The following is a 12,840-nucleotide window of genomic DNA, read 5'->3' as shown; positions in this document are numbered from 1 at the left end:
CCATTTCAGCTCAGGGCAACTACACGGTTCCAGTCCCTCAGTCCAAAAGCTTCCGTGTCACCCCTGATGTTGATGCCTGTCTTTCTCCCACATACCACATCTGGCTGTCGGGAAGTCTTGTTGAAATCTTCCAAGCGTATTCAGAATCAGAACATGTCTCGCGTCTCACTGCCTCCACTGCTTACTACCCTGATTCAAGTCATAATCATCCCTGGCCTCATTCAGTGGTTCCCAAACTTTGCTGCATTTTGAAATCACCCAAGGATCTTAAAAAATACTAGTGCCTGGCTGCCACCCCCTTGAGATTTTGATTTAATTGGTATGGGATGTAACCTGGGCACCAGGATTTTTCACTTCTCTCCAGGTGATTCTCATGTGCATCAAAGTCTGGGAATCCCTGGCATAGGTATGATAACAGCCACCTAACTGATCTCCCTGCTTCTACCCTTCCTCACTACAGTCCATTCTCAACACAGCAAATAGAGGTATTTTAAATTATAAATCAGATTATATCTCTGCTAAAAACTCTCCAATCGCTCCTCACGTGACTTAGAGTAAAAGGCAAAGGCTTTACACTGGGCCTACAAGGTCTTACATGAGCTGCAGTGTCCCCCATTGCACCCCATCACTTCTCTGACCTCTATTACACTTCCCCTGGTTCACTGCTCAACTGACAGCGGCCTCCTTACTTTCCTTGAATACACCAGGCATCCTCTCTCCCTAGGACCATTGCTCTAAGTGTTCCCTCTGTCTGAAATACTCTTCCCCCAGATATCTGCGTATCAAATATTAGCTCAAATATCACATTTCCAATTATAAGTTAAAATCTACAAATGTACTACTCATCTCTTTCTCTTGTGTGAGGTAAAAGAGTGATGAGGTAGAGGATGGTGTCTTCAATTAAGGAAGATTGGGGAAAGAGCAGAACTGAAGTAAAAGCAGAGTTCCTTTTGGGACATGTTAAGTTTCTGATACATATCAGACATGCAGATCTAACAAGATGTCAAATAGGGAGGAAGTTGGAGCTGGATATAAAATGGGAGCAGACAGATGGTGTTTAAAAGCTCTGGTACTCTGGGGATCACGTTGGGGAAGACAAGGCTGAGAAGTGACCCCTGTGGTACACCAATATTTTGAGATGATATACAGCAGGATTGAGAAAAAGCAGAAGAAAAACTCAGAGTGTGGAGGGTCCTATCATAAAAGACTTCCTAGGTAGCTAACTTATGTCACTTGGTACTAGGATGACAATAAGGACACATAAATGCTACTGAATTTGTCCTGCTGGGCAGTCACAAAAGACCAGGACAGTTTCAGTGTCATGGTGAGGTCAAAGACTTGGAGGTACCTCAGTTCTAGTGGAAAGTAAGGAACTGGAAACAACACAGATTCCTGTCTTTGTTAACGAGAGGCGTTCTTAATTTCTGGTCCATGAACAAAGGAGATCATGGACGGGTTTCAAGAAAACATGATTCCAAGTCCTGCCTCCAAACACTACAAAACTTTGTGCGTGTGTGCGTTTTTCTGGAGAGACCTCCAGAGCTTTCATGATGGTTACTGATAACGCGCCATTCATCCGAGACCAGGGGGATCCACTGGCGTCAGAGCCTGAACCTCAGATCGTTGCTTGATTCCTGCATGGTCTCTTCCAGGCTCTGAATCTAGTTTCCCGCGATCCCCACTCACGTTCCCGCCCAGCCACCCTGGACGCAACGCACCCTGGGCTCCTCCACCTTTATTTAGAGACCGCCCACAACATCCGCCCTCTTATCTAGGTTTTCTGGCACAGCCTCTGTCCATAAGCTCTGTCCTGTCGCTGTGCTGCCCAGGTCGCGGTTTCTAATGCTCAAGCTGCCCTTGCGTTCGGACCTGGTGACCCTACAGCCCTTAGACTCCGGCCTGTTTCGCCCGGGCCGCAACTTTGCCCCGCCTCCCGGAGCTCCGCGAGCAGCTGCTGGGATGCGGGGCGGACCCTTTGCGCGCGCTGTCTTCTGGGAACAGCTTTACGATATATTGATCGTCATTTTACGACAGGACAGGGTTGCTTTGTGGCTGTCAATTTTCCCAGCGGTCCGAGTGGGCAGCGCTACATTGTCTGGGGTGGCTGCTGCTACGAGAGAGGAGAGATGAGGCAGAAGCGGAAAGGTGCGAAAGAGAGGGGGAACGGGGCGGTGGTAGGGAAGGGGCGAAACCCGGGCCCTCAGATGCTGAAGCCAGTTTTTCCCGCGGGAATCCGCTACCTGATCCAGTCTCCCCAACCACCTGTGGTCCGTCTGTGGCCTCCAGCCCCCTGCTTTCTCGTTTCACCTGTTGTGCTTTTTGAACCAACCTATCCTTATTCTTCCTTTTTGGCAGTCACTTGGTGTGTTTTGCATAAGGGACAACAGCTCTAGTCCAGGGTATGCCCTCCAAGAAGTTAACGTGGTCGGTGGATTTAACACGTTCTCGGACTCTTAATTTGCTAAGTTTCGTTTTACTACACATTTCACGTGCTTTTTTATCTGAGATTGTTTTAAAGCTCTAAGTTAAAAAAGAAAGAAAATCACTGAATTATTCTTGGATTCTGTGGGGGTCAGTTAGGCAGTTATTCCCATTTATATTACCTCCTGAGTTAGCGTGGAGCAATTCCATCTTTAGTTTTTCAGCCGAACGGAGTCAAATTTCAAGTATTTTCTCACAGGTTCTAGTGTTATCTCTGTAAGCTCAATTGAGCAGTCGGTCTAATAATAATGGTGGTTATGATAACTGTGGCTACCGTTTATTGAGCCTTTGTTAATAATTCTTAGGCTGATATCATCCCCTTTTCACAAATGAAGCCGAGATTAAAAGAGTTAAGTAACTTTCCTAGCCCAGAATTATATTTAGGAAGTGGAACTGGTTTGTCAGGCTGTCTCTATGAACCCCAAAAACATAAAATTAAAAAAAAAATCTGTTCCTTAATCACTGTGCCTCTTGGCATCAGCTGCTCCAAGTATCCAGGTTACCTTCAGTTACTTTGTGGCATCAAATTCTACATGCCCCTAATTGATTAATCATTTTCTCCCTCTAACGTGCTCCTCCTCCATCTCTCCAGCTTTAAACTTTTGACTTCATTTATCACCAAGTCCTGTTACTTCTTATACAAATTTCTTCTTGAAATAGTTTATTCCTCATCATTCTAGCCACCATCCCCCTAACCCACCTTCATTAAGAACTGATACTTGAATAATACTTTGGTTTTCATATATACATTATTTTTGTTGATTCTTACTGAATCTTGTGAAAGATATGTATGGATTATCCTCATTCTGCAGACAAGGAAATGGGAGCTCAGAAGCCATTCATCTTCCCATTATCACACAGCCAGTAGGGTTTGGAAGCTAGGGACTGAGTCTGTCATCCAAGTTTTTTACTGTAAATCTGTTTTGTTTTGTTTTAACAATGTTGCCTTTCAAGAGCCTTTTACTTAGTATCCAGAGGATGTGTATTTTTTTCATCTTCTGAATCATTTTTTTGTATCCTCTTTTTCTTTAGTATATTTTGTATACAGTTGACCCTTGAACAATGGGGGGGGGCGTCGGGGGCACTGACCCCTGCACAGTTGAAATTCTGAGTGTTGCTATCTCTGCCTGAAAAACAAAGGAATTGATAAATGACTCACCCAAGGGCAGGAAGCTGAAACAGTTTGGATAGAATCAGGACTCAGATCCTCAAACACAAACTTTTCCCCACACTTAGTTAATTTAAGGATCTGTAAAATAAAAATACAGGTACTGTATTTATTTGAAAAAATGTGCATATAAGTAGACTTGTGCAGTTCAAGCCAGTGTTCAAGGATCAATCTGTACTTATTTTCTTTAAACACTACTTTCATCTTTTTACTCCCAAACTTGAGAACATATAATTCTCCACTGTGTATTGCATCCTATTTAAATGCCTTTGCCTTGTAGCCAGTGTACCCTGTAATTTGTTCTTACTGAACCCTGTCAAAAAGCCTCTATTCTATTTAGGCAGTACTCCTGCACATAAAGATGATAGGTAATTCCTATACCTAACATTGTTCCTTCTGGATTGCCCTCTGTTTTGCTTGTCCAAATCCTGCCGTTTAAAGATCCCTGTGTGATTTCCTCCACGAAGCCTTTTCTTACTAATTTACTTCTCTGGTTAATTCTTGATATACTCAAGGGCTGTACAAGTGTTTTAAAAATCTATATCTTCACGCATACCTCGTTTGTTGCACCTAGCTTTAGTGCGCTTCGCAGATACTGTGATTTTTACAAATTGAAGGTTTGTAGCAACCCGTTTGAGCAAGTCTGTCAGCTCCATTTTTCCAACAGCATTTTTGCTCACTTCATGTCTCTGTCACATTTTGGTAATTCCTGCAATATTTCAAACTTTTTCGTTATTGTCATGTTTATTATGGTGATCAGTGATCTTTGATGTTACTCTTGTAATTGTTTTGGGGCCCCAGAAATTGCCACATAAGATGATGAACTTAATTGATAAATGTTGTGTGTGTTCCGACTGCTCTACCTGTTGACCATTTCCCCATCTCTCCCTCCCCTCAGGCCTCCCTATTCCTTAAGACACAGCGATATTGAAGTGAGGCCAATTAGTAACCCTACAGTGGCTTTTAAGGGTTCAAGTAAAAGGAACAGCCGTACATCTCTCACTTTAAATCAATAGCTAGAAATGATTAAGCTTAGTGAGGAAGGCATGTCGAAAACTGAGATAGGCTGAATGCTAGGCCTCTTACACCAGTCAGCCAAGTTGTGAACATAAAGTTCTTGAAGGAAATTGAAAATGATACTGTAGTGGACACATGAATGATAAGAAAGCAAAACAGCCTTATTGCTGATATGGAGAAGGTTTTAGTAACCTGCATAGAAGGTCAACCAGCCGCAGCATTTCCTTAAGCCAAAGCCCAATCCAGAGCAAGGCCCTAACTCTCTTTAATTCTTTGAAGGCTGAGAGAGTTGAGGAAGCTGCAGAAGAAAAGTTTGAAGCTAGCAGGGGTCGGTTCATGATGTTTAAGGAAAAAAGCCATCTCCATAGCATAAAAATGCAAGGCAAAGCCCCAGGTGCTGATGGAGAAGCTGCAGCAAGTTATCCAGAAGGTAATTAGTGAAGATAAGATAATTAGTGAAGGTGGCTGCACTAAACAGCAGATTTTCAGTGTAGACCAAACAGCCTTATATCGGAAGAAGATGCCATCTAGAACTTTCATAACTAGGGAGAAGTCAGTGCCTGGCTTCAAAGCCTCAGAGGACAGTCTGACTCTCTTGTTAGGGGCTAATGCAGCTGGTGACTTTTAAGTTGAAGCCAATGTTCCTTTACCATTCTGAATTATGCTAAATCGACTCTGCCTGTGCTCTCTAAATGGAACAAAGCCTGGATGGCAGCCCATCTGTTTCCAACATGGTTTACTGAATATTTTAACCCCACTGTTGAGAGCAGATTGCTTTCAAAATATTACTGCTCCTTGTCAATGTACCTAGTCACCCAAGAGCTCTGATGGAGACGTACAAGATTAATGTTGCTTTCATGCCTGCTGACACAACATCCATTGTGCGGCCTGATCAAGGAGTCATTTCGACTCTCAAGTCTTATTATTTAAGAAATACATTTTGTAAGGCTATAGCTGCCATAGATAGTGATTCCTCTGAGGGACCTGGGCAAAGTCAATTGAAAACCTACTTGGAAAGGATTCACCATTCTAGATGCCATTAAGAACATTCGTGATTCATGGGAAGAGGTCAAAATATCAACATTAATAGGAGTTTAAAAGAAGTTGATTCCAGCCCTCATGGATGACTTTGAGGGGTTTAAGACTTGATTGGAGGAAGTAGCTGCAGATGTGGTGGAAATAGGAGAACTAGAATTGAAAGTGGAACCTGAAGTTGGGACTGAATTGCCGCAATCTCATGATGAAACTAATGGATGAGGAGTTGCTTCTTACGGATGAGCAAAGAAAGTGGTTTTTTGAGATGGAATCTACTCCCGGTGAAGATGCTGTGAAGATTGGTGAAACTACAATAAAAAATTTAGAATATTACGTTAAACTTAGTTGATGCAGCAGCAGTAGGGTTTGAGAGGATTGACTCCAGTTTTGAAAGTTCTGTGGGTACAGTGCTGTCAATCAGCATTGCCTGCTACAGAGAAATCGTTCCTGAAAGGAAGAGTCAATGGATGAGGCACACTTCACTGTGGTCTTATTTTAAGAAATCGCCACGGCCACCCAGCCTTCAGCAGCCACCACCCTGATCAGTTTGGTAGCTAACATCGAGGCAGGACCCTCCACCAGCAAAAAGATTATGATTTGCTGAAGGCTCAGATGATGGTTAGCATTGTTTAGCAATAAGGTATTTTTTAATTAAGGGTTTTTTTTTAAGGCATAATGCTCTTGCACACTTAACAGACTGCAGTACAGTGTAAACATAGCTTTTATATGCACTGGGAAACCAAAAAAAATTCGTGTGACTTGCTTTATTGCAGTATTTGATTTATTGTGATGGTCTGGAACCGAACCTGCAGTATCTCTGAGGTCTGCCTGTATTTTTATCACCCGAATCGCCTTTTCCCCCTCCAAATAAATTCTTATTCAGAACTTCAGCATATAAACAGATGAAAGCCAAGCGGCTTTGGTTGAAATGGAGATAGAGAGCCTCCCTCTCCCTCCCCTTCCTCCTTTACCTTAATCACCACCAGCCCTACCTCTGTTACATGGCCCCTCAGGCACCTTTGTAGAGCTCTGAAGGGCTGAGTTACATGGTTTAGAAAGCACTTAGCCTTTGATTATAGATGGACTTCTTTTTCTCTCAAATTGTTTTGTATGTGTTAGCTTTACCTCATTAAATTAGACGTGGCTTGGTACAGTGGGAAAAAGCATGTAAGTTGCGGAGCAGAGACCTGGATTTGAGTCTTAACTATGCCATTTACAATTATGTCTTAACTAGCCTTAATTTTTCACGTCTGTGAAATGTGGTAACAATACCTACCTTCCAGTGTTGTGAGGTTTCAAATGAGATAAAGTAAATGAAAGGGCTTCATGAGCGCCAGGGCTTTCTCATCTGTGTTTCTCTCTGATGACATCATTATCTTTGCACACCAGCTTTCTCTGCAGGCAGGAGGCAGGCTTGCTAGTAGCTCCCAAGCTGAAATCTCACAGCTTTTTATCACTGGAGAGGGACTGGTGTCTTTTGCCTTGAGAAAAAGAGCTCAGATTGGCCCGACCTGGATAGGTGCCCATCCTTGAACCAGTCAACTTTAACTGGGGGGATGGGGTCATGTAAGAACATGTCAGCTTCTGCTGTTGCGTTTTAGAGGAGAAGGGTAGCCTCAGTTGCCAGGAGAATGTTGCGATGGCGGACAGACTATATTTTACAGATGTGTTAAGATCCCTAGGCACATACAGACCCATGTCTTTGTATTTCAAAATAGTATTAACATTACTTCTGTGGATACCTGGGTTTGAGTTTCAACTTCACCCCTTGGTAGCATTTTTATGGGACAGGCAAATATTCTTGTTCCATCCACCTCACTGTGTTCTGAGAATCAGATGAAATAATGCATCTAAATGTAATTACCAATCTGGAGATAAAGGGAAGCTGCTTTAACTACTTTGGTCCTTTCCTGTGTGATTAGGTTCTTTTTCCTCATGTTTGTCTCTACTCTTTCCTGCATCTGTCATTCTTTAGGTGTATATGCTTCTAAAGTGAACTCTTCCCATATATAGGTGAAGCCAGGTTTGTTTTAAAATTAAAGATATAAAATGTATGATCAAATTGTAAACAGTAGTGTCTTGTGTACTTGAGCTATCATTTTGACATGATTGGAATGATTTTGGAAGGAAAACTCCTAATAAATACAAAAACCTTTACTGAATAATATGATTTTTTTAGTGTCAAATATTATCTTTTCAGGAGATCTCAGCCCTGCTGAGCTGATGATGCTGACCATAGGAGATGTTATTAAACAACTAATTGAAGCCCACGAACAGGGGAAAGACATCGATCTAAATAAGTAAGTGGACCTATAAAAAAGAAGGTAATCTTGTTCTTGGGTAGTAGATCTCTTTTATGAAATTATAAAATACTACTGGTTCTATCTCATGTTTCATGTTTTAGTTGAGAATTTAGCTTTCTGCCCTGCCCTATCGATTATTTATGGCAAAATTGCCTTATAGCCTTATAATACTAGTAGTTTCTAACATTTCTTGGGCGCTTACGGTATTCTGGTCACTGTTAGTAGTACGTTGTATGTATTGGCTCAGCTGATCCTCTCAAACACTATATGAGGTAGGTATTTACCTCATTTGACAGATGGGTCCTCTGAGACAGAGAAAGGTTAAATAATTTGTTCAGGAGTAAATAACTGGTGATTGGCAGAGCTGGGATTTAGAATCAGGTCATCTGTCTCCAGAGCCCAGGCGCTGTCCTGCTGTGCACTCTCACTTCACATCCTTCCTCTCTTCCCTGTCGTCTCAGAGAGGTGGTAGCTCTCTTCCAGGGAAGCCCTCTCTTTGGGGCCTTGGATCCAATCCAGCCTTTCCCTACTTTAGAACCTCCTGGACACGTTCATCCGCTTCCTCTCCACAACCATGTTCATCTTTGACTTTGCTACATCCTCAAATAAGAGTGGTCTTTCCTCTCTGCATCTATTTATTTACTATATATTTGTGATATAGATCTGCTCTAGTGAAAGGGTTCTCCCCCCATCCCCAGGTCGTCAATGGTCTAGTCACTACACACATGACATTTTTTTAGACCCTGTCTTCTGTTACTTGAGATACTACAATGTTGTATCCCTTCCTTGGAACGTTGTGCTTGATAACATTTGCTAAAGAATAAATTAGTAACTATTCTTTTTTACCATGAAGACATATTTTATTGGTTTTTCTACCATGTGTTTAGCAGTGTTTTTTTTTCCCGCATCTTTCTTGGCTGTACCTCTAATTATACAAATCTTTTGTTTCTCATGAACATTTCTACTTCTTGTATATTTTTGTCATTCTCTTTAATTTAGCACATCTAAAGCTAAAGCTAGCATCTTCTTTAAAACCAGCCCCTACTCAGATGTCCTCTTTGCCTAATTGTTTTAACCTTCACCCAGGTTTGAAACTCTAGTGTCATCTTTGAATCTTTTCCCTTAGGTCCACTTAGAGTCAAAATTTTGCCTACTGCTTCTTCATTATAACTCTCTTTCATGTTCACCACCAACTTCCTCTTCCATTCCTTTTTAAACTTAAGTCTAGACTCCTGCAGTAGTTTATGCTTTCAGTCCTTTTTACTGTCTTGCTGGATTAATCTTCCTTCGTCATTTCCCTGTGCAGGAACTTTCAGCACGTTCCCAGTGCTTGTGGAATTAAACGCAGATTCCTCAGCCCATTATGTAAGGCCTCTCGGTGTGGCTTCAACTTACTTTTCCAACTTTTTAAACTTCTGTATCTTCATATTGAAAACCTTCCGCTTTCTGTTAAGTTGGTCTACTCATATTTCTTAAAATCTGTACTATCCTGTTTTTGCATCTTCACGTAAGCCAGCCTGTTGGCTCTCAGTGTCATCTCTGTGTCTTTATTGCCTGTCTGAAGTCTACTCTTTTTTCTGTGCCCATTTTCTTTCAATATCTCCCCAGCACACATTGAGTTCCTCGCTTGAGCTCTGGAATCACTCGTTGTGTGTGTGTTTTATTATTGATACGTATGTTTTTATTACTTGTAGATTTATTTTTGTGCATGCCTGTCTGCAAACATGCTAACATAAGAGCACGAAACAGCTATGCCTTACACCTCCTGACGTACCAAGTACTTAGGTAGTCTCTTGTACCTATCAGGTACTCAGTAACCATTTGTTGAAATGATTTGAACACCCCATAATATTTCTAGATGGATTAAAGTGAGAAGATAAAGTGACTATTAGGATTTGGTTAGCAGCCACAAAGGAAGGAAAAATTGCTAAATTATAGAGGAAAGCGAGGAATTATTAGTTGGAATAAAGGTTACTTCCGGGGGTTAGGGATAGGGTTACGGTCAGGAAGGGGCAAACGGGTCTTCTGAAGTGCTGATCATATTCTCTTTCTTGGAATGTGGTTACAAGAGTGATTGTTTTATAATTGTTAGAGTATATTTATATGTTTTATTGTTCTGTTCTTTATATAATATTTTGTATTAGAAAAAGTTTTAAAACTTTTAAAGCTTTAAAAATATATCTACTTTATTTCCTATTTGGTTCTGCATAGCTTTGCTTTAAATTGTTTTGTTTTGTTTTGTTGGCCTGAGGCAGTGCTTTCCAACCAGGCATGACCATCCCCGCCCCCAAGTCATTTGGCAATGTCTGGAGACAGTTTTGGTTGTTACAGCGGGAAGAGGTGCCAGTGGGTAGAGGCCAAGGATGCCGCTAAACATCCTGCAATGTACTGAACAGTCCCCCACAACAGAATTAATGTGATCCCAAATGTAGTAGCGTGGAAGCTGAGAAAAGGGTAGGATCCTTCAAAGCTGGAGCGCTACTTTGAACGAGACCTACACTGTATCACTGTCCTGGGCCCCCCGCCGCCCCGTAGTCATCTGGTTTTCTTTCTGGTACTCTGGAGAACAAGAAGTCATGAATTTTGTTCTAGTTCCCTGATAGTTACAAATGTTAAAACCACTGTTGTCATCTGGTGAAGGGATAGGGGAGTGATGGGAGTTGATGGTGTTATTTATAGGTTATCCTTTTGGTAGCTCGTCCTTGAAATATTGTGATCTTGATAATGCTAGATGCTTTACTTTCAGGGTGAAAACCAGGACAGCTGCCAAATATGGCCTTTCAGCACAGCCCCGCCTGGTGGATATCATTGCTGCAGTCCCACCTCAGTATCGAAAGGTCTTGGTCCCCAAGTTAAAGGCAAAACCCATCAGAACTGCCAGTGGGGTGAGTGATTCAATTCATCAAAGATTGATTGTGTATCTCTTCCACCACAGATCCCTGCCTCCATGTAACACCCGGGTAGTGAGGTGGAGGTGGGGGATTTGGACTAATAAAATCCATATGCTATGGTGTGTGCTGGAGTGGAGACACGTGCAGAATGCTAGGAGGGCACAGAGGGGCAAAGGTCACTGTTCTTAGAGGAGTGGATGATGTTTTGGTTTTTGCTGTCTTTAAAAGTATAGCTACATGCTTGGGGACTATCATGAGATGACCAGTATTGTTGGCCATCTTCAGCTTGTGGCTTATAAGATTGATACTTATAAAAGGTATTTTGAAAAATTAATTGATAGTGCAAAGTCGTTCTATTAATCTATATGGTAATTGTGAAACAGTTGACACCATAGGGAGTGATATGGGAGTCCAGAGGACAGAGATGTCCCTGCAGTAAAAGGGACTAGGGAAAGCCCAAGAGGAAGCGTGGAGCTTGACTAACATATAAATGGTGCCCATATAAGCAGAGAAGAGCAGGTTCAAAGAGTAATGGGAGCGAGGACCCAGGAACTAGAGCACAGAGGTAGAGGTGAGGTAAGAGGCGTGTGTGCAGGGAACCACGAGTGTACCAGACTCACTGGGGCTGACAGTTCATTTTGGAAAGCAGCAGGACATTGGGGTGAAGAGTTAGTGTGGGATCCACTTGTAAAAGATCTTAAATGTCCTGGAAAATAACCAAATAATAGGAAACTGAAAGATTTTTGAGAAGGGGAGTGATGGGAACCAAATAGATTTTCAGAAAATTAATTTGCATACAAGATGTAGGGTAGCTTGGAGCCAAAAGGACCAGTTGGGATACTCTTGGTTTGACCTAGGTGTGAAGTGTTAAGAGCCTGAATCAAGGTAGGGCCTCCAGGATAAAAAGGATGAGTGTGAGAGACATGAGGGAAGAATTGCTAGGATTTAGACCCTCTTAAAACATGGTACCCAGAAGCGAATGCTGTGTTCCTGATGTGATCTAAGAAGTTCAGTCTGTTGTTTGGATGGGGATATTGTACTTCTAGTAAATGCAGCTTATAATGACTTGCTGGGTAGCTGTATCTCCTGGATCATATATTTGTGACTAATTAAACCCCAGAACTTTCACACATAATGTACCACCTATCCTAGTCTCTTCTCCTTTGTACTTAAGTGTTTGGGGTTTGTTTGTACCTAGTATAAAAGACTCTTTCAGAAAAACTAATAGGTCCAAACCCCTCACCTCCCATTCCCCCTCCCCCAACTATTCCCCCAGGGCAACCACTTTTAGGTCTTAGCTGATTTCTTGGCATTTACTTCCATATCCCTAAATAACGTGCTTTATGGATAAGTCTTGGATTTTCACTTTTCAGCATTGTGTGTGGGCTTGCCTCCATGCAGACAAAGGTTTAGCAATGTTTCAACCTGACAAATGCACTTGGCTTTCATAATTCCATTCTGTCTTCCTCCTACCTCGGATCGTTTCTTTCTTTGACAGCTACTCTTGTTCTGCTTCCCTCTAAAAACTGATGTTTTCTGTGGTCCTGGGCCAACTGCTTTTAGTGTCATACATGCTTTCTTTGGTGATCTCATCCATTGATGTTTTTAAGTATTGCCATATGCTGACTCGTAGCTCCGACTTCTCCCCAAGCTTCACATCCATGTCAAATTGCCTGTTAGACCTTTCTCCTTTGACTGCCTGTAAGTATACCCTTAAGTATAGCATAACCAAAACCTCAGACTTGCTCGTCCATCTTCCTTGTCCACCTTAGCTAATGGTGCCCCCATCCACTCAGTTTCTGAAAGATGCGAAACGCATTGTCCATTCCTACCACCACTGGGAGGAATGTTTTGGCCTTTATCATTTCTCGTTTAGATTGTTTTAGTCATTTCCTAATGGGCCTGCTTTGTCTCACCTGCACCAAATCCATTTTCCGCAGCGTCA

General features: G+C 42.1%; 2 protein-coding genes across 2 annotated transcripts in view; one reads left to right on the top strand and one right to left on the bottom strand.

Annotated features, from left to right (window-relative positions):
• The window catches only part of NUGGC (nuclear GTPase, germinal center associated), a 65,788-nt gene extending 61,609 nt beyond the window's left edge, over positions 1-4,179 (bottom strand). The window contains exon 1 of the mRNA XM_082402775.1: positions 2,241-4,179. The gene's annotated coding sequence lies outside the window, so the exon portion shown is untranslated. The remainder of the gene's footprint in view (positions 1-2,240) is intronic.
• The window catches only part of ELP3 (elongator acetyltransferase complex subunit 3), a 106,735-nt gene continuing 95,752 nt past the window's right edge, over positions 1,858-12,840 (top strand). Inside the window, exons 1-3 of the mRNA XM_082402849.1 lie at positions 1,858-2,145; positions 7,902-8,001; positions 10,751-10,889. Of these exons, the coding sequence (XP_082258975.1) occupies positions 2,127-2,145; positions 7,902-8,001; positions 10,751-10,889 (258 nt within the window). The 5' untranslated portion in view covers positions 1,858-2,126. The remainder of the gene's footprint in view (positions 2,146-7,901; positions 8,002-10,750; positions 10,890-12,840) is intronic.

Source organism: Balaenoptera borealis (genome assembly GCF_965194805.1).
Source record: "Balaenoptera borealis genome assembly, chromosome: 8".
NCBI classification, from domain to species: domain Eukaryota; kingdom Metazoa; phylum Chordata; class Mammalia; order Artiodactyla; family Balaenopteridae; genus Balaenoptera; species Balaenoptera borealis.
This window is presented reverse-complemented; position numbering and strand designations above follow the sequence as displayed.